Source organism: Homalodisca vitripennis, unplaced genomic scaffold (genome assembly GCF_021130785.1).
Source record: "Homalodisca vitripennis isolate AUS2020 unplaced genomic scaffold, UT_GWSS_2.1 ScUCBcl_1114;HRSCAF=4335, whole genome shotgun sequence".
NCBI lineage: Eukaryota > Metazoa > Arthropoda > Insecta > Hemiptera > Cicadellidae > Homalodisca > Homalodisca vitripennis.
Genome location: NW_025777255.1, coordinates 77,724 through 104,287, shown reverse-complemented (window position 1 = coordinate 104,287; position 26,564 = coordinate 77,724). Strand labels below are relative to the sequence as shown.

The following is a 26,564-nucleotide window of genomic DNA, read 5'->3' as shown; positions in this document are numbered from 1 at the left end:
TACAAATTTTGTTAATAAGAAAAACAAAAATTCAAAAGTAATTAAACATTCTATTACATTTTTTGTTTATCTGTTTCAATGATATTTTAATCAAAACAACACAACGTTTTTTACATGGAAAACCAGTTTTTATTGAATTACTTAATTAAAATGCATAATAACAAAACAATAAAAATTCAATTACTTACTTTTTTTACTTTTTGATGATTTTATGACAAGCTCCTGAATGTTGTCTGGAAGATAGTTAAAATAAACAATTTACATTACATACAATGACCATTCATTTACTTTTTATAATTCACTTTTGTGCCAGCCTTTGAGTATCTTTGATATCTCAATATCACTGTCAAAGTATCTGTCTACTTCTGAAGTACGCAAATTGTCTGGATCTGTGAGGTAGCGGAAGAACTAAAAATTCATTCAACAACTATAAGCAGTTGAACACTAAACACTGAGAACATGATACATAAAATGTAAGCAGAATATTGAAGTGACGAAAATTGAGCATATGGCAAAATGTAAACAATAACAAAACAAGATAGATGTGGTTCCAGTATGCAAACATAACAAATCTAAACGGAATGATTGCTCATACGGAAGCAGGAAGGCACAAAACTGCAATTTAGTGAAAAAACAAACAAATACGTAATTGTTAGCATCTAGAAAGAGCGCAACGAGTGTCGCTTGGTTAAGATTATTCAGTCCCGCTCAGCCGTAACGAGTGTCGTTCGGGTAAGTTCTCCAATAGGTTGATGGTAACAAAAAAAAAACTATGTAGCGTATTATATGCTTAGTTACTATCTACAATTATTTTATAAATAGCTATACTATTATTCCAATCTAGTTACTGTTACTATATTTACTCAGTAACTTACATGAGGTGGCACGGAATGTATGTTGAGATCCATAATCTTGCGGGTGAGATCGCCTGCCTCCTTATCCTTGGGGTCAAGTTCACCGCCCGGGGAAGGGATAGGGGTTGGCCTGCGGGTCCCCACTAGCAGCAACGCGTCTATCTCTGTGTAATAGTCTAGCCGAGAATGATCAAATTCCAACCTCAGCATCCTAAATACATTGTTATAATCACTGTATGTCAAGATCAAAAAAAACTTTGACAGAATCACTTATGCAAATAGTTTAATAGTTACTTGCTTAACTGTAATACAATATTCACAGACATGGCTATAGAAGGGACACTTAAGGGAAAGAATATATTAAAGCAACTTACAGTAGGCTCCACTTTACAACCTTTAGATGGATTAACTGACCCTTTCCGGGAAGACATGATTAGACTTGACTTCCATTGTGTCAACAACACAAGTTAAAGTCTAAAAGACAGATAAATCACTACAGGTCTCTGTGTTTTAAATGTGTTAGTGTCTTGCTACTGCCTTTTACAAATTGTAATTCTAGGAACTGTGAACCATGTCTGACGAGAGTGAGTAAGTGATTATTAGAGTACTACATTTCTTTATAAATTTGAGGCGCACTGTTATAAAAAAGTGCAATTATGGATTATGATCACTGTTTTAAAAAAAATGATAAAAGTAGTTTGAGATTGTTATGTCTAAGGTGGCTGACGTAAATTGCAACCGGAGTAATAAGTCAAATCTAAGTTTTCTAATTCATACAAAGTAAAAACATTGCTTGCACAATTGAAACAAATATTCGATTTGAGGAGCAACTGAAGACTAAAGGAAAATGAGATTTATTCTGTGGTTTCCTTTTTACCACCATGATTGCCAAATGACCAATGAACAATGCTCACCTTACAGCGAAATTTCATAGTGTGACATGTATCATCATTTAATTCAGTGTTTCCTATATAGAAATGAAGCTTTATGCAAGATATTAAGTATACAGATTAGTTTTTTCTCAAGATATTGTGTAGACTGACATACAGACAGACGGAAATAAATTTTCCTATCCCCTTGAAAACTTGGCTAACACTAGCCAATCAACAATCTTAGAAAATTTTACTATAGGTACGAGGGGTATTAGAAAAATAAGGTTCCCATCATTTTTTTTAATAGACAGCTCTATATTTCTACTTAGTGTTATACATCAATTTAAAACTTAAAAGTTAAGCTATTTTTCCACATAATCACCGTTTCTGTCCAAAAACTTTTGTAGACGATGCTCCAACTTTTCTATCCGCATGTTGTAGAATTCTGCCGCCAATCCTTTGAGGAATCAAGTAACCTCTTCCTTGACTTCATCATCGGTACTGAAGCGTTGGCCACCCAAGTGTTCCTTTAATTTTGGGAATAAGTGATAATCACTTGGGGATAGGTCTGGGCTGTAGGGGGGATGGGGCACAATAGTCCAGCCAAAATTTGTCAGCAGTTCTTGAGTTTAACGTGAGACATGAGGTCGAGCGTTGTCATGGAGAAGCCTCACACCACTGGACAATCTTCCTCTCCGGCGGTTCTGGATCGCGCGTCTCAGTTTTCTTAATGTGCCGCAATATCTGTCAGAGTTTACTGTTGTTCCATGAGGCAAAAAGTCGATCAAAAGTAGGCCCTTCCTGTCCCAAAAGACGGAACTGAAGGCCGTCCACTTCAGTTTTCATCGTGAATTTCCATGCGGCCTTCACTGAATTCTCTACATTATTTCCGAACGTGTTGAACAGATATGCAGCTCTCCCCATAAACTTCGATTATCTGACGATGAATTTCAATACGTGAAATCTGTTTTGCATTTAAAAAACGTATCACAGCACAAATTTCGCATCTGGCGGTAATAACGATAGGGAGCTCCATCTTCGAAGGCAGCTAGGCTGGCACTGTTGGACGTAGCGAGGCGCGAGTGGTAGGGGTAGAGAGAGGGACAGCTGATGAGTAAGACAGTGTTGCCAGATTTCTCCCAACATATCGCATTCTGTCTCAGCGGCATAGGGAACCTTATTTTTCTAATACCCCTCGTAGAATGTCTCATCTGGATCTAAACCAGTTATAGAGAATTAAGAACTGAACATTTCAGTTAGTCCTTGCACTTATAACAATGAGTAGTGTAATCACTATGATATTGTTCTAATCAAAAAATATGAAACAGCTGTTCAAATCTTATTTATTACACCAAAGAGCAAAACAAATAAAGTGATAGACTGAACAAACTTCAAAAATAAATATGTACTTGTAATACCAATATCCACAGAGATAAAGATTGTTAGATAAGAAACTGCAGTTGGTATCGAATTAGAACAAAGAAAAAACCATTGGTTACAACTGACTTTGGATCAATTATATTTATATTTTAAAATATCAAAATGTACTATTTTCTTTAAAAAAATTATGACATAAATCTTTGAAATTTCTGTTTTATTGCACTGATTTACTACAGAAATTCTAAATTCCAAGATACTTAGGCACATCTACATTTTTTTTTCTTACAATATCGATGTTTTGACTTAAGTACGAGGGTCTTCCAGAAAGTAAAGAACGTTTTGTTATAAGTCAATAAAAACAAAAGATAAGAGCATGAAAATTTATTTATAAATACTTATAAACTTACTCTATTTTTCTACAAAATCGCCGGAACTGTCAAGGCACTTGTTGTAGCGTGGCACCAGTTTTTCTATACCGACGTTATACTGTTCTGCCGCCAAGGAATGAAGCCACGTTTTTACTCCTTCTTTGAGGTCTTCGTCACCCAAAAAGTTTTTTCCGCCTAAAAACACTTTCAACTTTGGAAACAAGTGATAGTCACTCGGAGCCAGATCTGGACTATACGGAGGGTGTCCGAAGATTTGCCATTTGAAAGAATTGAGTTCTGCTTTGGTTCGTGCACTGCAATGAGGCCGAGCATTGTCGTGGATCAGCACCACTTTCGACGACAGCATTCCGCGTCGTTTGTTCTGAATAGTGCGGCAAAGCCGATGCAAGATCTCGATGTAGGCCTCTGAGTTGATTGTTTCGCCTCTCGGCATGAACTCCATATGGATTAGGCCTTTTCGGTCCCAAAAAACTGTTGCCATCAATTTCCTGGTGTTCAAATTTGGTTTTTCTTTCCTGTTTTTTGTTGGTGAATTCGAGTGATGCCATTCCATTGACTGGAGCTTTGTTTCCGGGGTTCGATAGGAAACCCAAGTTTCGTCACCCGTTACGATGCGGTCAAGAAACGCATCACCTTCTTCGTCATACTGAGTCAAAAACTCAAGAGCTGCTCCCATCCGTTTAGTCTTGTGGACATCAGTAAGAATCTTAGGCACCCAACGAGCACACATTTTCTGATAACCAAGACGTTCAGTCACTATTTCGTGCAAAAGCGACCTTGAAATTTGTGGAAAAAATTCCACTAGACCACTCAAAGTGAAACGACGGTTTTGTTGAATTTTTCCATCAACTTTCGCTGCCAACTCGTCAGTAACGAGTGACGGCCTTCCACTTCGTTCCTCGTCGTGCACATTAGTTCGACCTTCCTTAAATTGAATGCACCATTTTCTCACTGATGACTCGTTCATCGCATTGTCACCGTAAACTGCCTTAATTTGCCTATAAATTTCAACAGGTCGAACATTCTGTGCATTCAGAAAGCGTATCACACTACGCAGTTCACACTTGGCGGGATTTTCAATTAACGCCGCCATTTTAAACTTTCACAGGAGACGCAAACGTGACCTCACGGTACCGCTACTCAGCTCACACTGAGGCAGAAGGTGTGGCTAACGAACAAGCTATCTACCGCGGTGGTGGGGGAACTGCGCCGCCCGTGATGCGCAATCGTTCTTTACTTTCTGGAAGACCCTCGTATTAACTGGATATATCTTAACGTTTGTGGTTAGTGATTTTTCTCTTGAGGACATTCACAAGGTTATTCAGATGTAAGTGACACATTGGTTTTTGCTGTACTCAGTGTAGGTTCAACTAGAAGGTATCACTTTCAACATCCTTAAAAACAGACATTCGCACTCTCCATTATTAATTGTCTACATCCTTAAAAACGGATGCTAGCACTCTCTGACCTTAGCTCAAAAATGAACATAAGAATTATTTAACTGTAACTATAAACATACTTCAAAACAGACGTTAGCACTCTCCAATCTTAACTTTCCACATGCTTAAAAATGGATGTTAGCACTCTCCAGCCATAGCTTAAAAGCTAACATTAGCAATCTTAACTGTAACCAGGGCTGTATTTCTAAATAGGCTAAGTAGGCTGCAGCCTAGAGCGGCAAAATTAAGGGGCGGCAGATTTGAAAAAAAATTAAAATATTAAAATGAAATATTTGTGAAATACAATATTATTTTCCTTATACGAGTTTAAGTTTGTGTTATATAAATAGAGCTTTTAGGAAACACATACACTTTAATTTCCTATTTCGTTGTATGTATTACTACAAAATATGTACGAACGCCTTGTTCCTTCGCGCAACGAGCGGCGATCTGCCGATTTACATTGGCAACACCCCCTGGCAGCCGGCAGCCCTGGGTGGCTGGCGCGACAGCTCTCCGCTCCCCTGCCCCTCCCCACCTCTCCAACACTGGCGCTCAGCTGATAGTCACCTGACGCTGTCACGGACCGACAGACGCACCCTCTGACTCACGACTCACACATCCACAGATTACACTACACTACAGTCTACAGTGATTACACTGCGCTGTCAGTTGGTGGTTGATGTTAGTGTTGTGCACACGGCGGCACGGTTACGCCGGTTACGGTGTTATATAAGTCGTTGACTCGTTGTATTCAGCTAGTTCAATGTTAAAGTCAACAATCAATTGTAAGTATGATTGAATCTGAATGAGACTTAGATGTAAGAGTGGAGTGAATGGAAAATTTTAGCTAACAAGTAACCATTGCAATAACATGTGGGTCATTGTCAAATCAACTGTCCTTTCGAGGTCCCAATATATACAATTTTTAATAACTTTAATTTTAAGGGGGCGATTCACCATTGCTAGATCACCATTTGAGGAATACACCAATACTCTAAAATTTAGGATAACTTAATTCTGTGAGCAGTGATCATTTGAATTCCACGCCCTGTTTTCATGGTCAGCGGCGTGTTAGAGCACCCCCTTAATAAAATATACTCAATTGTCGTATGTGTTATCAATGAACCAATTAAAATTTAGGATAATTACTTTACTTGCTTATTACCGCTGCTCTTGTACTTATTACTCCTTATAAACCTCATGAGTGTTACTCTCTACATCATGGAATGTTAGGTAGGTACCCTAAATCATGAGTGTTACTTGGTAGTTTTAAGGGAAAATTGTTTAAACTACAGATATTTTGGCATATTTAACATTTTTTTTAGATAAGTAAGAACAGAAGTACTCTAAAACTCATTATTAAGACAAAATAGAATTTTTTGGCGAGTGAAACTCAAAGAAATTGAAAAAATCTCATAAAAATTCATGTAAGTAATACAATGTATTTGCTTGCGTTCTCACAGAAAAAAGTCCAACATTTTTCCAGATCCCCTTTTGGCTGGTATATGTGTGCCCTCCAGACCTTCTTCCTTCTTCCCATATAAAAAGAGCTTTCAAATCTCGTTTTCTCCAGGACCCCTAGGATGGCAGTTACGCAGATTACGCTCCCAAATAACTGACTATTCGGTTCTAACGTAGAGTTTTATATTTTAGGCTACTACTAGCTTCTCTACAACTACAATGAGTGATGGACGGAAGAGGCTTAGCGGTGCGGAGTACAAGAAACGGGCGAAGAAGAAACTCGAAGAACAAGAACGTGTATTGAAACAAACCAAAAGGCTAGATTTGTTCTTTAAGACGCCAGGAGAACAAGAGATTGCACCAGTACTTGAAGGACCTGCACTTGACGATTCCGTTGACGAGACGGCCGGCCAGCTGGACGACAATGTTTCAGCTGGGCCAAGCTGCTCAAATCCACCAGCTAATCTAGCAAGTTTAAACGAAGACATCATCATACCTCACGAGATCGCCACTGAAAGCCTTTCGTTGGAGCTGCTGTCACCCTGCTGTTCCAGCGAAGATCCAGCTTTCTGGGTTTTGAATGATGCAACTCGAGATTCAATCGCAAAAAATGGGTTCAAACAAAAGATCGACCTGGATTTCTCAAACAGCGTCAGAGAATACAAGGATCAAAAACGATATTTATCCAAATCTCTGTTTCAACGAACATTGAAAAATGGAGAGGTTCAGGACAGAAAGTGGATGGTATTCTCAAAAAGCAAGGGTTCTGTTTATTGTGGCCCTTGTTTGGCATTCAATTTCAAAGAGAAATCCCAGTTTGATTGTAAAGACGGATTCAACGACTGGAAAAATGGTGAAAGTCGGGCCAGTCATCACGAAAACTCACCAATTCACAAGTCGGCAATCATTACTCTAAAATCACGAGAAATTGCTCTGAAACGTGTTGGCAGTATGTTAACTGAGCAGCTAGACAAAGAAACCAATTATTGGAAAAAGGTTTTGGCCAGGGTTATAGCGGCCGTTAAGGCCTTGACATCAAGAGGCCTTGCATTAAGAGGCGATGATGAAATCTTTGGATCAAACAGAAATGGAAATTTTCTTATGGCTTTAGAGCTTATCTCCGAATTCGACCCTTTTTTAGCTACTCACATTGAAAAATATGGTAATTGTGGAAGTGGTCATACAAACTATCTCTCTTCCCAAACGTGTGAAGAAGTCATTGAATTAATGGCTCAAAATGTAAGACAAGAAATTTGTGAAGAATTGAAACAGTCAAAATATTTTTCTCTCATAGTTGATTCAACCCCAGACATGTCTCATGTAGACCAGTTGGTTCTTGCAGTCAGGTATGTTTTAAATGACGGTGTACCCTGTGAACGATTTCTTACCTTCATCCCGTCAGTTGGACATACCGCAGAGGGTATGTTTAAAAGTGTGATGAGAGAACTAGGAAATCTGGAAATAAACATTGATGACTGCCGAAGCCAATCGTACGATAATGCCTCAAATATGTCGGGGACTTACAATGGTCTTCAGGCAAAGATAAAGAGCAAAAGTCCTTTAGCTCTATTCATCCCGTGTGCGGCTCATTCTTTAAATCTGGTCGGATCATCTGCTGCTGAATCTTGTGAAGAAGCGTGCAGATTCTTCATGTTGCTTCAAGAACTTTATGTGTTTTTTACATCTTCTACAAAATGATGGGAGTGCCTGATAGGTGTAATGGAAGATTCTTATCAGAATAATAAGACTATAAAAAGGGTGTGTCCTACACGATGGTCGGCTAGGGATGATGCATGTCAGAGCTTGCGAGAGTCTTGGGACGAAGTGTACAAGGCTTTGACAACAATTTCAAAAGACCCAACAGAAAAGGCTACAACCAGATGTGAGGCTCGAGGAATCGCTCGGAATCTAGAACGTTTTGAGACTGCATTTATGGTATGCTTCTGGAGCACTGCCCTCCATAGAATTCACAAAGTCAGTAAAACTATACAAAGTGGAACCGTTGACGTTTTGTTAGTCAGGGATTTGTATGGTTCTCTAGAGGAATATTTTGTGTCAGAAAGAAACAACTTTTCTTATTTCGAGGAATTGGGTATGAAGATAACCAAAACTGAAACATACGATTCATACGAAAAAGACACAAGCAGACAAACCAAGCGAAAAGTCTGGCCAGACGAAACCCGGAGTGAAGAAGTCAACCTGACTGGCAGAGATGACTTGAGAATTAACACATTTCTTCCAATTCTAGACTCCTTTATTTGTGAATTTAAGAGAAGAAAAGTGGCCTATAGTGACTTTGTAGATAAATTCTACTTCCTGACTCAATTGTGTGACAGCAAAACAGACATCAACATCACAGAAGAGGAACTAAGAAACAAGGCAACGAAACTTCATCAAATTTATCAAAATTACTTAGATTCCGATTTTATTGAAGAGTGCATTCACTTCCAAAAACACTGTGCGGTGGGAATGGACAATCCCTCAGATAAAACGTTGGAAGGAATTTCTACCTTTTTGAGAAAGAACTCGTTGCATGATGTTTACCCTAACTTGGACATAGCAGTACGAATTAGTTTGTACATACCTGCAACTAATTGCGCGGGAGAACGTAGTAACTCTTTTCCTGCCTTCGAAGAGTTAAAAACTACTTACGGACAAGCATTTCTGAAAACAGGCTCAATTCACTTTCCCTCCTATGTATAGAAGCAAATTTAACAAAGAAGCTCTCTTATGAAGATTTAATTAAAGAGTTCTCAATTAAAAAGGCTCGTAAGAAAGCTCTGTAAAATGTAAATAGTCTACTGTATATACAATAAATTAGTTCTGTTAATCACACAATGAACTTGTATTAGAATGTACAAACGTTATTTTTAAATATTTCAACTCATGCTTATAATAAACCAGTTATTCAAATAATTTTGTCAACTTTAATTTCACCTTGCAAAACCATTTGATTGATTTAAATTAAACAATTTTCCAAGATTTGAAAATATTTAACAACATTCCAAGTAAGTGTAAGTCTGCAAAAAATACACATTTTCTAAAATGTGTGTTATTTGGGCTGCAGTTCCATATAGTTCCACCGGCACAATCGAATACGAACATATCGATTGTTGATCAAGCTAAAACATCGTGCCGCGGCGTTAGGTTAGGTTATTTCACGTTATTTTGTGTTTCTCGGTCGGTAAATAACGTGAAATAACCTAACCTAACCACCGCGTCGCGATATTTCCCCGTTATTTGACTAAACATTAAAAAAATTTATAATACATTAAAACTGTTACGAAATGCTTTAAAAACGCCATCCAAATTACTATTTTGTTCCTGAAAAATGCAAATTTTCCCGGGGGGGGGGGGCCGGACCGCCGGACCCACTTTTGGCGGGGGGGGGTGTGCTCCCCTTTTTGGGGCGGCAAATTATCTTAAGCCTATAGGCGGCAAACTGGTAAATCCGGCCCTGACTGTAACTATCTACATTCTTCAAAACAGACATTACACTTTTCACCTTCGACTCCCGACATTCCTATAAACGGAGATTAGCAGCCTCCAAACTAATTTTTCAAAGTATTTTAAAACAAAAATAAGCATTCTTCAATCTTAACTCTAAATACCCTCATTATTGGACAGTAGCACTACTCAATTCCAAGTTTCTACATTCTTAAAAATGAATAATGCCACCCTACAACAGTATCTCTAAATGTCTATAAAAACAGATACTACCGTTGACCTTATATGTTTGTATAAATGGACATAATCGCCCTCCAAACATATCTTTCAAAGTACCTAAAACAATTAACCATTCTTTAACCTTAACTTTCAATAAAACACAAACAACAGCACAAGTGAATACTAAGACCAAAATAAACGGTTTGAATTGCGTGGCAGATATTTTTCATAGGAATCCACCCCCACTCCAAAACTAGGGTGATCTTAAATATGACTTGATGACTTACCTTGTGGGAAAGTCAATGGCATTGATAGGTGGAGAGAAGATATGAGGCTTGTGGCCAACCAGCCTGGCTTCGCCCTCCCACAGCAGCCGCCACCGTATGGGTGCTGATGTGGTGGCGGCCCATATGCGCACCACAGAGCCAGGGTTGTACGTTTCATAGACGCTCACGCGGAATGGGTACACTGGCTCATCAAACGTCACATCTACAAAATTGTTGTCATTTTACAAAAAAAAATTACTTGCATACAAAAACTACAATCAAGTTCGTGATTGTGTATTGAAAGCAAATATACTTTTGCATTGAACACATTGACTGACTAAGGTTAACACCATCCTGCTGGTATACTGTCTATACGTCTCATTCCGCTCTGTGCCGTGATTAATGTGAAAAGGTAAATAATACTTGTGTAATCGAAAAGCAGAAATTTTTTTCAAGTTAAGTGCAATGTTTGTTTTAATGACATTAATTTTTATGTTTCAAAATTTTACTTTGGTTAACAAGGGATCCAAAACATTACAATGACCGTAAAAGCTGTTTCTTTTCAGCTGCCCTCTAGAATACTAACATATTTTTTTCCAAAGAATAATGTTTTTTATTCATAGATGAGGTTGCCTCAGAAATCACTGGTTATTATAGTTTTTTGTAAAAAGAGTATAACTATTATTACTTAAATACGGGGTGCGGCAGCATAACTTCCTTTTTTTAAATGCGCGCCATTCAGTTAGTTGATGTCATAACTTCCTTTTTTTAAATGCGCGCCATTCAGTTAGTTGATGTCATAGCGGAGCGCTAGTGGTCTCATTCAAGAGGGGGTACTCTAAAGTTTTGTCCCGACACGGTTCAGTCACCATGATGCGTTGGAATAGTGAGGAGCGTGCCTTTGCCGTTGAGGCCTACTTTTCAAGCGGATGTTCGGTTATTGCAACACAGCGTGCATTTCGGAATCGCTTTAATTTAGCCCCGTTGGCCCCCGTCCCAGACCGCAATCAATTGTTACATGGGTCACTACATTCACGGTGCAACAGCTCACACTGCGAGAGCATCGATGGCTGTTTTGAGGGAAAACTTTCCAGAGCGCCTTATCTCAATTAGAGGCGATTTGGTTCTCCCGATCTGTCACCTTGTGATTTTTTTCTATGGGGTTTTGGAAATATACGCAACAACACCACCCACAGGGGTGTTGGAACCAAGTGTCCCCCAAATCCCAATCTTCTAGCCGTGGGGAAAAAAAATTCTGTAGCATGTTTACATACCGGTCAGAAGTCACTGTCACTGTAACCTCATTTTCCTCAAAAAAACCAGGGACCAATAATTCCAGCTGAGGAAATTGCACACCACACTGTGACTTCCGGTGAATGCAAAGGCCTTTGATGCAGTTCTCGAGGGTTTGGTGTCAGCCCAGTAGCGCATGTTTTGTTTGTTAACCGACCCACTCAAATAAAAATGGGCTTCTTCGCTAAAAAAACAATAGCACCCTCGAGAACGACAACAAGAAGAAGCTCACATGCGTTCATCCGAGAATTGAAGTCACGTTCTGAAATTTTCTGCACTATCGCCATCTTATATGGATGAAAATGAAGATCATCACGAAGAATTCTTCTCACAGAACGATCGGATAGTCCAAGGGCAGATGCGTGTTTGCGCGCAGAACGCCGTGGTGATCGCAACATTGACGCTCTCACTGCTTCAATGTTCTCAGGTAATCTAACGGGCCGAGGGACTCCAGTTCTTCGTTTTGTCGCACTTGTAGTTTGTCTGAATGTAGTGACCCATGTAAAAATTGATTTGCGGTCTGGGACCGGAGCCAACGGGCCAAAATTAAGCGATTCCGAAATGCACGCTGTGTTGCAATAACCGAACATCCGCTTGAAAAGTAGGCCTCAACGGCAAAGGCACGCTCCTCACTATTCCAACGCATCATGGTGACTGAACCGTGTCGGGACAAAACTTTAGAGTACCCCCTCTTGAATGAGACCACTAGCGCTCCGCTATGACATCAACTAACTGAATGGCGCGCATTTAAAAAAAGGAAGTTATGCTGCCGCACCCTGTATAATCATCATCATCATTATTTATCTATAATAATAATTTAATTGAATTCTGTAACAAAGAAGCCATATTGGTTGTATTTTGGTAGCTTCAACTAATGACGATACAAATTTGTCCCGCTCACTTTATAAGTGGATACATATCACTGGCAGATTTAACATCTGTTAATCGATCTTATGATACCTCAGAGCAAGGTAGAATACCTTTATATTAAATATGTTAAGAACAGTGTTTCAATATACCCTGGAAACTTAGACAATAGTTAAGGTTATAATTTACATTTTTTTTTCAGGAATAAATCTTAAACTTTTTTGAACATTCGAAACTTTCCTAAAAGTATAAAAAGGCTTTGATTTTCTATAAGTGAAATATACGTTCGATAATAAATTTTAGTCCAGATTATTTTCTAAATATTTATATTTAAATAATACATATTTTTAATTTTTGCTAAACTTCAAAAAATTAGAATTTTACTCTTACTTTACAATATTAACATGAATGTTTCAATGAGAGATTTTTTTTATGTGTAGTCAAAAAATTGTTTTCCATTCCACCAAAATAAAGACCGCTATCTAACTCTTGTAAATCAGAAGGTTAAACTTGAAACATTCAATTATAACTTAGGAGTGGTTTTGGGGGTCATTTGAAAACAAACTTATATTTCCTTATAAACACCAAAGATTTCATCAAGCGACGGTCTTTGAAAGGCTTCGTCCAAAAAAAAATAATTTGGAATAGTATTGTACTTATTTACATTTAGTAGTATTTATAAGTTTTTTCTAATTGCTCCAAGCATCATATCTAATTATTGTACTGTGGAGATATGTATATGAATTAGTAGCCTCTATGTTGTTTTATATGAACCGTGGCACTAACTAGTTGGCTGACCAAAACCTATTACTCGAGGGGCTGTAAAACTTTAATTTCTATCTGTCAGTCTCTTCACACAATATATCTCAAAATCAAACTGACCTATAGACAAAATTGTGCGTGAAGCTTCAGTTCAATGATACTACATGTCACTCCATAGGATTTGACTAAGCATTAGCGAATATTTGTACATTGGTCTTATGGGTAACCATGGTGGCAGCGAGTAAATAGGAGAATAAATAAATTTGTTAACAAACTCAGTACATTTATAAGAGATCTTAACATATGATCTATGAACACTAGTAGCCTAAGTATACTTACACATACATCATTTTATCATGACTTGGTGTGAAAACTTGTATTCATTAAACACCGATATGAAAAACCAATTTGATGAACAAAAATATGAATGTATCATGTGGCAAAGTATCTCGAGAGAGATTTCATCTGTAAACTTGAAATTTTGTATGAAACTTCATATCTACATAAATAAGAATGAATTCTATGATGGTGTATGCCCAACCATGGACTTTGGCTGCGTACTGGAGCCTATTATTTAGTAGGCCGACACAATTTCTTTTTTGTTTGCCGAGAGATGTAAAAATTTCTTTCCCGTATGACTGTCTGTCATTCTGTCCGTCAATAATGGAATTAACTATAAATTTGAAATTTTGCATTTAACCTTAGCAAAACCTGTTAAACGTGACACTTAGTGTGGCGTATTCCTACGTTGTAGTCTATATGTTTGGGAATTAATTATAATCAAATTACCTCAGCGCTTCTGACCAATGACACGAAATATTTATAGATTAAATTCTTAGAGAAATATCAGCTTTATTTCCATCTGTAAAACTATACCATACTGGAAAATGTGGCATAGTCTCTTTCAATGGATTCTACTTTAAGGAGAGATAATGGTTTAACATGACTCAAACAAGGGATTTAGGCACACAAAGCCAGCCAAGTGCTACAATACTTCCGTCTACAGAAGCCATAGCCTCGCACTTACCAACAGACTTGTGTTAGCACAATAGATTCTGAAAATTCTCAATCTGTGATTTTTCAGCACATCTACCCACAAAATCAAACTTTCGCTTCATTAATTAATAAATAACTTTACAGGATTACATCAGTATAGAATACATGTATTTAAAGTTGTAAAAAAATTTAAATAATTTTTTTACACTTACCAATAAAATCATGGCTAATTATTTTCCCATAGTTCTGAAGCATGAAATCTTGTCTTCTAGAGGGAGCTTCATTCCACCAGTTCCCGTAGGTACGCTGAAAACAAGTAGGGTTTAGCGGCTTTGTTTGATATAACGTTTATGTCTGCCTGTCAGAGTAACTTAGTGATATTACAATGTACGATGACATATTAAATTTTAATATCTGATATAACGTATATATTACAGCATTGGACTTGTTTGGGGAAATTTAATTCACTTATATAACAACTATTATAATCCCAACACTTTTCATGCATTGATTTCTATAATTAAATGGGAAATGCATGAAAAGAACTGAATATATCGAAAATCATAAATTGCGAATGATTGATTACACAGATAGATTACAATAATACTATCCACTATTGTCTTATGTATTTTACACAACTAACAAAATCAGTACAACACCAAAATACTAAGAACAGATTTATACTCATTATCTATAGAACATCAAGTATAATTTAAAAAGCAATCCTGCTTTGATTAACAATTTGCTAGATATTAACCCTTCGATCGATATAGATGAGTATACTTGCAAGTAGAGCACTTGCCATAATTGCTACTGTAGAGTATTCTAGCACCGCCACTATCAGCACTCTGGAAAAGTCACGTGAGCTATCTTGCCGTGCCAATCAGCTATCTGATGTGTTTTAACTGGCCTTGAGTCGGAGGAAGACCTGGTGTGATGTGGGGGAGGGGCTGATAGGAGTGGGAGGGATTGATGGGAAAAGAACAAGATGTAAATCCTTGTACATGCGTGAAGAGTTGCAATGTCGCTTCATGTGTTATCAGAATAACATGAACTAAAACGTTTCTAGGACTGTATTCTAAAATTGTTTTATAGTAAAACAACTGTGGAATAAACTGTATTTTTTTATACCCTGAACAAAATAGGCCAATACAGTTGCAAAGAATTTATTTGTGAATTTTAATACAATACATAATTTTATTAACAAAAGCAACAAAACAGTTGCGAGGGGGAAATCCAAAAGTTCCCGGAATAGCTCTGCCGTAGGCGGAGCTTGCATAGTACAAATTCTCGCCGCTTGGCTCTTTTAGCGCTGCTCTTTGCCACCTGTGAGTTGACCTGGCGTGTTCTATCCCCCATGCAGTAATAGTTTTTGCTAGTGCTGTTTTGTGATTGTGCCGTTTTTTCGATGGCAAGTTTGAGTGATCAGCGTGCAGCTGTAAAATTTAGTTTTCTGCTTGGCAAAAACGCTGCTGAAACAGTTGAAATGTTGAAGACGACGCTATGTCAGAATATGTTATTACGACAAAGATGCTGGAGAATGTTCTATACAACTGGAAAAGGCGAGTTCAGAAGAATTAAATAAAAGAATTTCATAAGGAGATATAACAGTTTCAATAAATTATATTATAAATTTCATAACAGTTTTCTACCATCACACACGCGGGCAAACCATACATTGTCATCTGTCTATCTATGAAAAATTGTAACTGGAAACGAAAATTCTTCAAATTTATGGAGCTTGCGAATGACTGCTTCAAGTTTTCAGTCTTATTTTCCATAGACTCTGACGAAACACTAAAATTTCTAAGACACAACTACCTGAATGAGATAGATCTTGTAAAGTCCTATTACAGTTCTCAAGCAATGCCTACCTACATCGAACTAGACTTTACACAGGTGACCAAAAATTAAAAAAGTCATTCGATAAGATCCTGGACAAACAACACCAAAATCAGAGAAAAATAGCAAACCTAGCAGTGAATAATAATTCTAAAGTCTTCAATACCTGGAAAACTAAAGCTTCTCATGTTATGACCCGAGGTCAAAGTGGAAAATATAATTCAAACTCAGATTTTATTTCATCCACAATGGTGGAACAAAAGGAATTGTGGAGAATGAAAGAAGAACTCATTCTTAACAATTTCTCTCATCTCTACCAGGAATACAATCTAGGCCAAAAGGACATTACTCAAGAAACAAAAAATATTCTGACCAGCTCAAAAGAAAACTATGCCCTTCTTGACCTGGAAAGTGGAATGTTCCTCACTGGAAACCCTGATAAGAATTATCAATGCGGTTTTGATGGGACACACTTCATACAATTAGTAAAACATGAAAACGCTAAATATTATGCTGCCCCTAACACCTCAATCTCTAACAATATTATTCTGGTATCCGACAACACACAATTAATGAACGACTTAAGATTATACAACAGCGTAAAGGATGTAAAAATTGAGAAAACCTCTTCCATTGAGACTAATTTTAACCTAGTACAGGGTGTGTGCCAGGATGTGGCAAGACATCCTTTGTTCTAGAGAATTTTAAATAAGGTGACAGTTCTGAACCCAACCAAAAAGGGAGCTGCAGACTTCATAGATCGCCTAAAAAAACAAAAACCTAAACTCCGAGACTACCCAAAGAATTACTGTAGAACAATTCAATCCCTACTTATCAACTCCACTAACTACTTTAAAGAAGGAGGAGTTTATAAAAGATTGATTGTAGATGAAGGGCTCACGCTACATGCAGGGGAAATATTGTTTGCTGTTAAACTTTCAAAGGCTAAAGAAGTCTTGTTGATTGGTGACATAAATCGAATTCCTTACATCAACAGAATTAAGAACTGCAAAACAAAATTCGAGGACATCACTAAAATATCAAAAACCTCTCAACAACTAAACCATTCATTTAGGTGTTCACTGACCACTGCCTGCATTCTCTCCAAATACTACACCAAAGGGATGACGACAAGCAATCATGTAAAGAGAGAACTTGTTAAGCTCTCCCTTGATAACATCGATCGTTTGTCTACTCAGAAGAATGACATAAAACTGTTGGTTTTCAAACAAGACAAAAAGCTAAAACTTGCAAAATTGGGCCATGATGTGTCAACTATACATGAATACCAGGGTAAACAAGCACCTCATGTTGTAGTTGCAAGGTTATCAACTTGCAATGAAGAGATCTACAACTCACTCTCACACTGCCTTGTCGCAATTTCACGACATACCAAGTCCTTTACGTATATTGCTCCATCTCAAGAAGACATACTCACAAAATGGATCCGTTATAGTCAGCAGTATTCCGACTCAGATCTTTTAAACCATTATAAGAAACCTGAGTTAAACGTACTGAGGGAATCAAACAAACCCAATCCAAAAATACACTTCTACAACCATTGACATCGAGGGAATCAGACAAACCCTGTCCAATAAACTTTAACCCTTCTTCACAACTATTGACATCGAGGGAATCAGACAAACCCTGTCCAAAAAACTGTAACCCTTCTTCACAACCATTGACATCGAGACAAACCCTGTCCAAAAAACTGTAACCCTTCTTCACAACTATTGACATCGAGGGAATCAGACAAACCCTGTCCAAAAAAACTATGACCAAAAAACTGCAATCCTTCTCCACAACAAGGATTAAAAGTATCTACTTCCAGTTGTTCTTTATTTTTATTTACAACAATCAATGCGGTATCATCAGCAAACTGTTTATGTAGGTAGCAGTGTTTTTCACCTTTCTCTCAGAATTTATAACCTTCCACAAAGCCTCGGATTTGTTTTCAGCCTGTTCTATAACTCAACATTTTGCTTTTTCCTCAGGTATTTAAGTTTAAGGTCATAATTTATACGAAGAATTAAACAAATAAGCAACATAAAAACAGCCATGACAGCATACTATTCACTTTTCGAATCACACATGAGGTATGGGCTGATAGTCTGGGGAGGAACTAGTGCCACACTCCTTCAAAGAGTCTTGATAATACAGAAAAGGGCTGTAAGGACACTTAAGGGCCTGAGTGTACGGGATACTTGCAGAGACACCTTCAAGGAACTCAAAATACTGACTGTAGCATCACTCTACATCCTTGAAAACTATCCTCTACACCGTGAATTCTGGCCAAGCCAGATTGGGAGACCAGCACAACTACAACACAAGACACAGGCACAACTTCACACTTAATATACACCACCTCAGCCTCTTCGAAAAAAAGCCGTCCTACCGAGGCGCTGTCTTCTACAACTGTCTACCTGAAGAATTGAAGAAGCTACCAGTGAGAAACCTGAAGACATCACTGACGCAGTGGCTGCTGGACAGACCCTTCTACACCCTGCAAGAATTTCTAAACTGGAGGACTTAGAAGAAATAACAACCTATGTCATTTGCTAAATGGGTACCAGTAAGATTAAACGCCGGGGCGGCAAATCACGAATTTGACGTTACCAAACGTATTCTGCTCACCCTCCTGAACAAAAAATATATATAGTACTATGGGGTGCAAATGACAAATAACATGATTTTAGGGGGTATATTGATAAGTGGTAAAGTTTCTAATGTTTTAATGTTCAGTTTGTGTGCTGTGTCTGGATAATCTGTTTACTTGAATATTATCTGCGGCCGGGACTGATAGCAGCCTGATAGCATACCTGTTATCTGAGTTGTCCGGGGCATAGGTCAGTTCTACACAAGATATCGTGTTCAGTAGGTCGGATTGAGTGAGTGAGTTTACAATGATGAATCAACCATCCACTAGTTCAACCAACCCTAGTGAATTGTGTGTGTCGGAGTGTTTCGTAGGGCACGTAAAGAGCTTACGTTTTAACCGAAACGAAATTATCTCTTTTTTAATAGAACAGGGCATTTTTAAAAATGAGTGTATTTGTTCGTCGTGCGGTCGAGTGGTGTTTTTAAACCGGGAGACTGTGTCGTTTCGTTGTGATAGACCACTTTTTTGTTGCTGCTGTTTAGCTATATCCGCCAACACACTAATGGTAAGTGTTCTCTGTTAATATCCATCTATATATTTGAGTTTTTAATGATTTATTTAGTTTTTAAACTTTACATAATTGCCTTTGCATTACATTTCAATTTATATTTTTGATCAGCCCCTCTAGAATTTTATATTTTACTGATAGGTACTATCTCGAGGGATGTTTTTCTTTTATTGACATCAGCGCGGGGCAGCACCGAAGGTGCTGCCGAAGCCCGCGCTGATGGCCGGAGGCACTCGTAATTAATTTTTTTCTCGAAATTAAGAAAAACATTATTAATTTTGATCTAAATTCTGCTCATTTCTGTAATTTCTCATTTACGTTTGCAAAGATGGCGGCGCAACCGATGACGTCATCACGAGGTTCAATCATTGGCCACAAAAGGTCACGTGACGCTAGACGTGGATGTAGAACATGGAGATATTACTGGAAAGTTATTTAATTTTTTATTTTCTAGAACTTCGTTATTTCTCATTTCCACCCCATCAAACCTTATACTTTTTTTTATATAGGACGATTCCAATAAGTTAAGAACGCAAAACTCGTATTTTTCCGCCCCGGCGGTTAATATGATAATTACCGCTAAATGCTTTTTATTTTATATATTAATTTATTTTATTGTATCTTGACGCAATACTGTACTCTATGTACATGTAAATAAAGATGATTTGATTTGATTTGACTTGACTTGACTTGACTATGGGGAAAACCCTAGTGTGCAAATGGTTTTCTCGGTTTCAAAATGGTGACATGTCTATTCAGGACATACCTCGTTCTGGACGACCATCGACTTCCCGAACAGACGAAAATCTTGTGAAAGTGAAAGAAATTGTGGTTGCAGACCAACGACAGACTATCGAGCAAATATCAGAGGCTAGTGGGCTGTCATGGAGCTCAGTTCAACGGATTTTAACTGAAGACTTGGACATGAAAAGGGTTGCCGCCAAGTTTGTACCTCGTGCTCTCACTGACTTTCAAAAGGAACGTCGAATTGATGCCTGCCGTGATTTGAAGCAGCAACTTGAAGCCGATCCAGATTTCTTGTCAAAAATAATTACAGGTGACGAATCTTGGTGCTATGGGTATGACCCAAAAACCAAACAACAATCCAGCCAATGGAAGACGGCATCATCACCCAGACCAAAAAAATGCCATCAAGTCAGATCATATGGTATTAGGGAATGAAAATCACAAATAATTTTTAAATTGAAATGTCATTTTGTTGTTATATTTGTGACCAAATTTGAATAAATTACCTAGGCTATGAGCTACTAAAATAATGTTCATACAAATCTGAGGTTTTCTAGTATTTTCATAGATGATTTAGTATGGTAATGAAAACATAATAAATAATCGATAAAGTTAGTTGGAACACTACCTTCTTCAGAGAAAAATTCCTTCATATTACAGTACTTATGCAGGTGGGTCTATTACCTAAAGTTTGGGTAGAGTACACAACAAGCAGACCCGGTATTTTATCAATATTGACAAATGATATTACTTAACCCTGGAACTGGTGGTCATATTTCTCTCAGTGGCGGAGTTGTTTTTTAGTAGTTTGTACATTGCCTTATATTTATTTTATTATTATATGTTTACTATATAGTACCTATGTCATATTATATAATTTGTTTATTCACCATTGTTCAAGGAACATTTTCACATAATATAATTGTTTTTTAATTATTATTATTCTACCACTTCATGGAAAAAATCTTCTTACAAAAAAGAAAAGTTGGTTCAAAGTTTTTTTGTTTGTAAAATTGCTGTTCTTAGTGATATGCAAAATCCAAAATATAAAAAAAGAAAGAGCATTTAATTCTGAGTAAAAATAAAACAAAACATAGTTTATAAGGTATTTATTTTTACATGAGGTAAACAATACAAAAATCATACACTGACATTCGAAATTGCTACTTAACAACAAAAGTAAGAACTTGGAATTGTACAATCTTGTAACTGTTAGTTCATATTAATTTTATCTATCAATATTGGGTAACAAACTGTACTGAAGCACAAAAAACAATTTACAAAAAATTATTTACACAAGTATTATAATTTATGAAACACAAAAACCTTTCAGCCGTTATCTTCATCACGGGTCTCCTCTTAGCACCACGCTTATCTGGCTTCCAGAAGTGCTCTAATTTGTGGTAACAGTTCTGATGCCACTGGGCACCAATAAGTTGATTTCTTCCTTATATTTGCATCCAAGCACACTACACATAGTCTGTTGTTTTCATTGGACAGCTTAGCAAGGGAGTGAGCAGAATCACCAGCAGGGCCTGGGGTGGGGTCTGGCAGAGGCAATGTATTTTGTTCTTCTATCAAGCTTTTTACAGTACTACACATAAAGTTTTGCCTACTCATGGGCTTGTCAGTGTTATTTTGATACAAAACATATGCGTCAAACAAAGGCATATCAGTTGGATTGTAAAAAAATATTTTTCCAAAATTTTTTTGTTGGACGGTCACAAGTTGCGTGATAAATACACTTATCTTTGTTGTCTACGCCCCATGTACCAATTATATTTATCAATAAAAACTGGTTTCAGACCTTCCTTACCACTACGGTTTCTTACAATTTTGTCCTCTGCATGGCAACCGGTAGTTAGATAGTAAACAGGTTTCGAACATAGATGCTTTCTCTGGGCTGTAACTTTTTCATGGTTAAAGTTGGCGGTAAGCCCTTAGATCTTTTATTATAGTTCCAGAGTTAGATGTCTCCTTCTCTAATAATTTTTGGGCCAAAGGTATTTTAGTGTACCAATTGTCGGTGAACAGATGGTATCCCTTGTCCAGAAACTGAGATTTGTTTAGTAATTCTAAAATAACTTTCTGAGTGAAAAGGAGAGTCACCATCCGATAAAACATCTTTGCCATCGTACAACTCAACATGAAGAACATAAGATGTCTTGCTATCGCAAACTTCAAACTTTTTTATTCCAAAACGGGCATGTCTCTTATTTGGCATATATTGTATAAATGTGCATCGATTTTTCATCCCTATCATTGATTCATCTATGCAAATTTGTTGGTCCAGAATAAAATGCTTGAGGAAGGCTACATTCATTGCATCATAAAATGGCCGCACTTTGTGCCAAGGATCATAGCCTGGAGTGTTTTTTTTCAGCAGCTGGTCCAGAATCTAGAACATTGACCAATTAAGCTGGAATTTTCTCACAGACATCATGTCAGAATAAAATCTAGTGTGCTGATATGGGTCTGTGTCCCAATAATCAACAATGTTGTTTTGAAAGTTCAAGCCCATATTTATAATCATAGCTATAACTTTTTTTATTTCAGATACACTCACACCAAGCCAGTTTTGTAACCTCCTGTATCTCCTCCAACGACCAGATCTTTGTTTTTAATTTGTTCATGAGCATACATGTTTGTGTGCCTGACAATCATTTCCCACACAGATCTGGTAAAAAACAAATAAAAATAGTGCAAAGAAGAAGCATTTCTGGGTGGACAGTTTCTTATTCCAAGTGTAGAAGCTCTTACTTTGAATTCAATATCTTACATTTTCTGGTGGAGTAATAAAACTATATTCCAATTGAGGTTATGAGATTGTTGATTTCTAGCAGTAAGCCTAGGTCTTGGTACGGCTGTACTAGGACCAGCAACATGGTCTGCTGTAGGTAGGCCTAACAGGTCAAATTGTTCATTTTGGCTTACCATTTCATCTGTGTCAGAGTCGAAATTCTTGGAAATTTCTTGTAGATCAGGAACATACTCTTCATCACTTCCTGAAGGGAAGTCAAACAGTGAAGAATCGTCATCACTATGTTCTGATTAAATGTCTAAATCGAAATCCTCATCGCTGCTTATTTCATGATCAACTAGTTCTTGAATGTCACTTGAACGATCGTGGAAATTACGATCCATTAAGTAAACACTCACAAAAAACTTACTATTATTGAGTCATACACACAACCATCATTACAACAAACTCAAACAAAACAATAAACCAGACAGAACACCATGTAGCTGACGAAATAACAATAGCCGAATGAACCAGTTGACTCATCGCTGAGCATGCAGTATGCAGGAGAATGTAAACAAACAGTTCAGAGATTATAAAACGTATGGACATGTAACGTAACGATAAAAATTATTTATTAGTGTATTATTTACATAAATTGAACCTTCCTCTTTCGATTTGTATTAATACCGATACTCTTTGATTTGTGTTTTAAGTACATAATATTGAGAAATAAAAGACATGTTAAAACGCCCGATATCGGACGCGGCAACCTAGGATGCGACGAAAATGCCCGGTATCGGGTGTTTTCCAGTTCCAGGGATAATTATAACCATCAATATAATCAACCGATAGGCCTACTAATAATTAATTTGAACAATTAACTTAAATAAAGTAATATTTGACTTTTAAATATGTGACTTAATCGAATTCAAACTAACAGTCAACTTTAGTATCAGTTACTTTATTACTGTATTCTGCTTATCCTCCTGAAAAAAATATTTATGGTTTTAGGGGATGGAAATTACAAATGACTTTGTTTTTTAATAACTGAAATGTAAATGTCAATTTGTGGTTATATTTGTGTACTATGCTTCTTTTCAGTGTTATCTTCTCTCAAGAGCTGTGTTATCAGTGGTCAGAACTCCTGAGTTAAACTCAATCAACCGCATGTGCAATACCCCACAATGTCTCTTCAATAACAATGACATCTATTAAGCAATTGCGGTGCATTACCATTAATACTGGCCGAAGGCACTCGTGTCAGGGGCTGTTATACTTAGGTCTAAATTGACAAATATGTGTTATTTGGGTCAAACTAGTCTGATTTCAGCATTAATGTTATTTTGTGTATCAAAGATGACATAATGGCTGACAGCAGCAACCAATATGAGGTTGACTTACGATCATAATAAGACCATGTAACGCTCATAGAACAATTAAATATTACTTTGTGCGAAAAAATTAGTTCCAATTTTAATGTTCTATAACTTTGTTATTTGTCATTTCCACCCACTGAGACCTTATAGTGTTTTGTTCATGCCTGCAGCAATAGACTAATAACACAAAACTCTTAGTTTGCCACTCCAGCAGTTTAGTTTACAATTACTGAGGACTACAGATATGTATCGAAGGATATTCTAGTATTCTATATACAAATGTGTATTGATGATGATTAAACTAATCAATATAAAAAACCCATGTCCACTTATAATACTCTCCCCCAAAGCAATCTATTGTTCCATTACTAATAGGATATGCTGAGATAGGTAGCTAGATTAACCATTTTTACAGATTTCAAAACGTTATCCCACAAAATGTGCTACTATATAAGATATACTAGGCTATATAAGATAACATAACCTACTGAGGTAAGAAAATTCAATTTACAAACAAAATATTCATATTCCAGATCTGACCTCAACTCACCATCACAAATGCTTGTGGGAAATCTCCATAATCAGGGAATTTACTTGGTTTTCCAGCTATATTATACGCTGTATATGAAATACTAATATCACTTCCATACTGAGAGCTAAAATCTACTACATCTTGAACAAACTGTTCAATGAAAGTTATTTCTGAATCTTCTTCGTCTTCTTGTAAGGAATTCTCAATCATTGACAATCTGACGTCAGCCATTATTTATACGGCTTGAATACTTTTTCAATTTCTACTTCTTTAATTGATTGATTACACTAATGATAATTACTCAAACAACATTTTGTCACTCCAAAACGACGGTCGACAACCACCTCTGCATTCTGCAACAAACACCTCTAACCTACGGATGAACACAGGAACGATAAAAGTGAAACACTGAATTTGAAACGTCTGAAAATGAAACAAACAACGATTTGTCGATTGTTCCGAACAATCGACTCACTCGATTACTTTTCACCACTGCTGGTTTGTGAGTGGTTTATTCGCTGTTTCCGATTTTCACTCAACGGTCAACACTAGTTATCCAGTTGTTTCACTCCTCATTTGTTAGACAGACAGCTGGTTTTTAACTAATTAGAAGCTGGAACGCATACAGCAACTTAAGGAAGGCGTGGCATATAAATTGTACCAGCGTATGCCAAGACGCTCCAACTTAACTATCTACAGAATTTCTCGACAACGATTTCATTTGTAGACTTTAAACTTTGCTTGACACTTCATTTCTATACAGCCATGAATGATTTCGATGAAAATGTATGTGTATCCATGAGATTTGGCTAAGCATCATCAAAGTCTGATATAGTACCGCTGAGTATAATATCATATTTTATCTTTTCTCTGTTTGAAGGCTATAAAAACTACTTTCTGTATTGTTTTCAGTCTGTTTGCAGGATATCTTGAGAAATATGAGCTATATACTTTAAATTTCGCATGCAATTCCAGCGTAGCCTGTACGCAGCACGTGGCGTAGCGCAATCCTGTCTCGTTGTACATTGATCGAAATAATTCATGAACGAAATTACTCCGTAGCGCTTCGGGTAGGTTTTTATTATTACTCGATTATTCAACTGAGTAAAACAATAGTGAATTTGGAAAACAATCGATATATCGCTCGATTGTCTTTGCAACCGATTACACTAACCACCAATTAACGGAATGATGCCAACTTCAGAAAGTGCAACATTGCTAATATTTCTTTGGCCATTGCTAATATCGATGTGCGTTTGGCGGAGGGCCCTGACTTAGCCTTCAGTCGTTTTTGCGAGGAACTTAGAGAAATTATTTTGGACAACACCTGCATGAAAAAGGTTGGATTGTCCAAGTTTCCCATTTGGTTTTCTAAAGAACTGATAAATTTAATCATCTTAAAAAAGAAACTGCACAGGATCTACAAGACTTCATTGTCATTTGAGGACTACTGGAGGTTCTCTCATACCAGGGCCCAGTGCAAGTTGCTGGCCAAGGATTGTTTTAACAGATACGTTGGGCATATTGAGTATTCTATACCCTCCAATATAAAATCTTTTTGGAGTTATGTGAAGCAAATGCAGAAATCGCAGTCTATCCCAACTCGTCTGACTTTTAATCACACAGTTACTGATGACCCTCATGTCATGTGCAATCTTTTTGCTGGCTTCTTCGCCTCAACTTTCAATCCCAGGGATGACACAACTTTAGACTTTCATTTTGCTAGCAACTTCAATGTAAATCGCTTCCATGTAAGTGAGGAAAAAGTACGGAAGGAGCTGGAGTCACTTGATGTCAACAAAGGTAATGGTCCTGATCTCATCCCACCTATAGTTCTCAAGAAATGTAGCGTTCAGCTTTCAAAGCCTCTCACCAATTTACTTAACAGACTATTTATGGACGGCATCTT

General features: G+C 37.2%; 1 protein-coding gene across 1 annotated transcript in view; it reads right to left on the bottom strand.

Moving 5' to 3' along the window:
- Positions 1-25,060, bottom strand: part of LOC124371232 (F-box/LRR-repeat protein 4-like) — a gene marked incomplete at its 3' end in the record, with an annotated part of 47,473 nt that extends 22,413 nt beyond the window's left edge. Inside the window, 4 exon segments of the mRNA XM_046829569.1 lie at positions 876-1,065; positions 10,352-10,553; positions 14,461-14,554; positions 24,674-25,060. Of these exon segments, the coding sequence (XP_046685525.1) occupies positions 876-1,065; positions 10,352-10,553; positions 14,461-14,554; positions 24,674-24,886 (699 nt within the window).
- Positions 25,061-26,564: the final 1,504 nt, after the last annotated feature.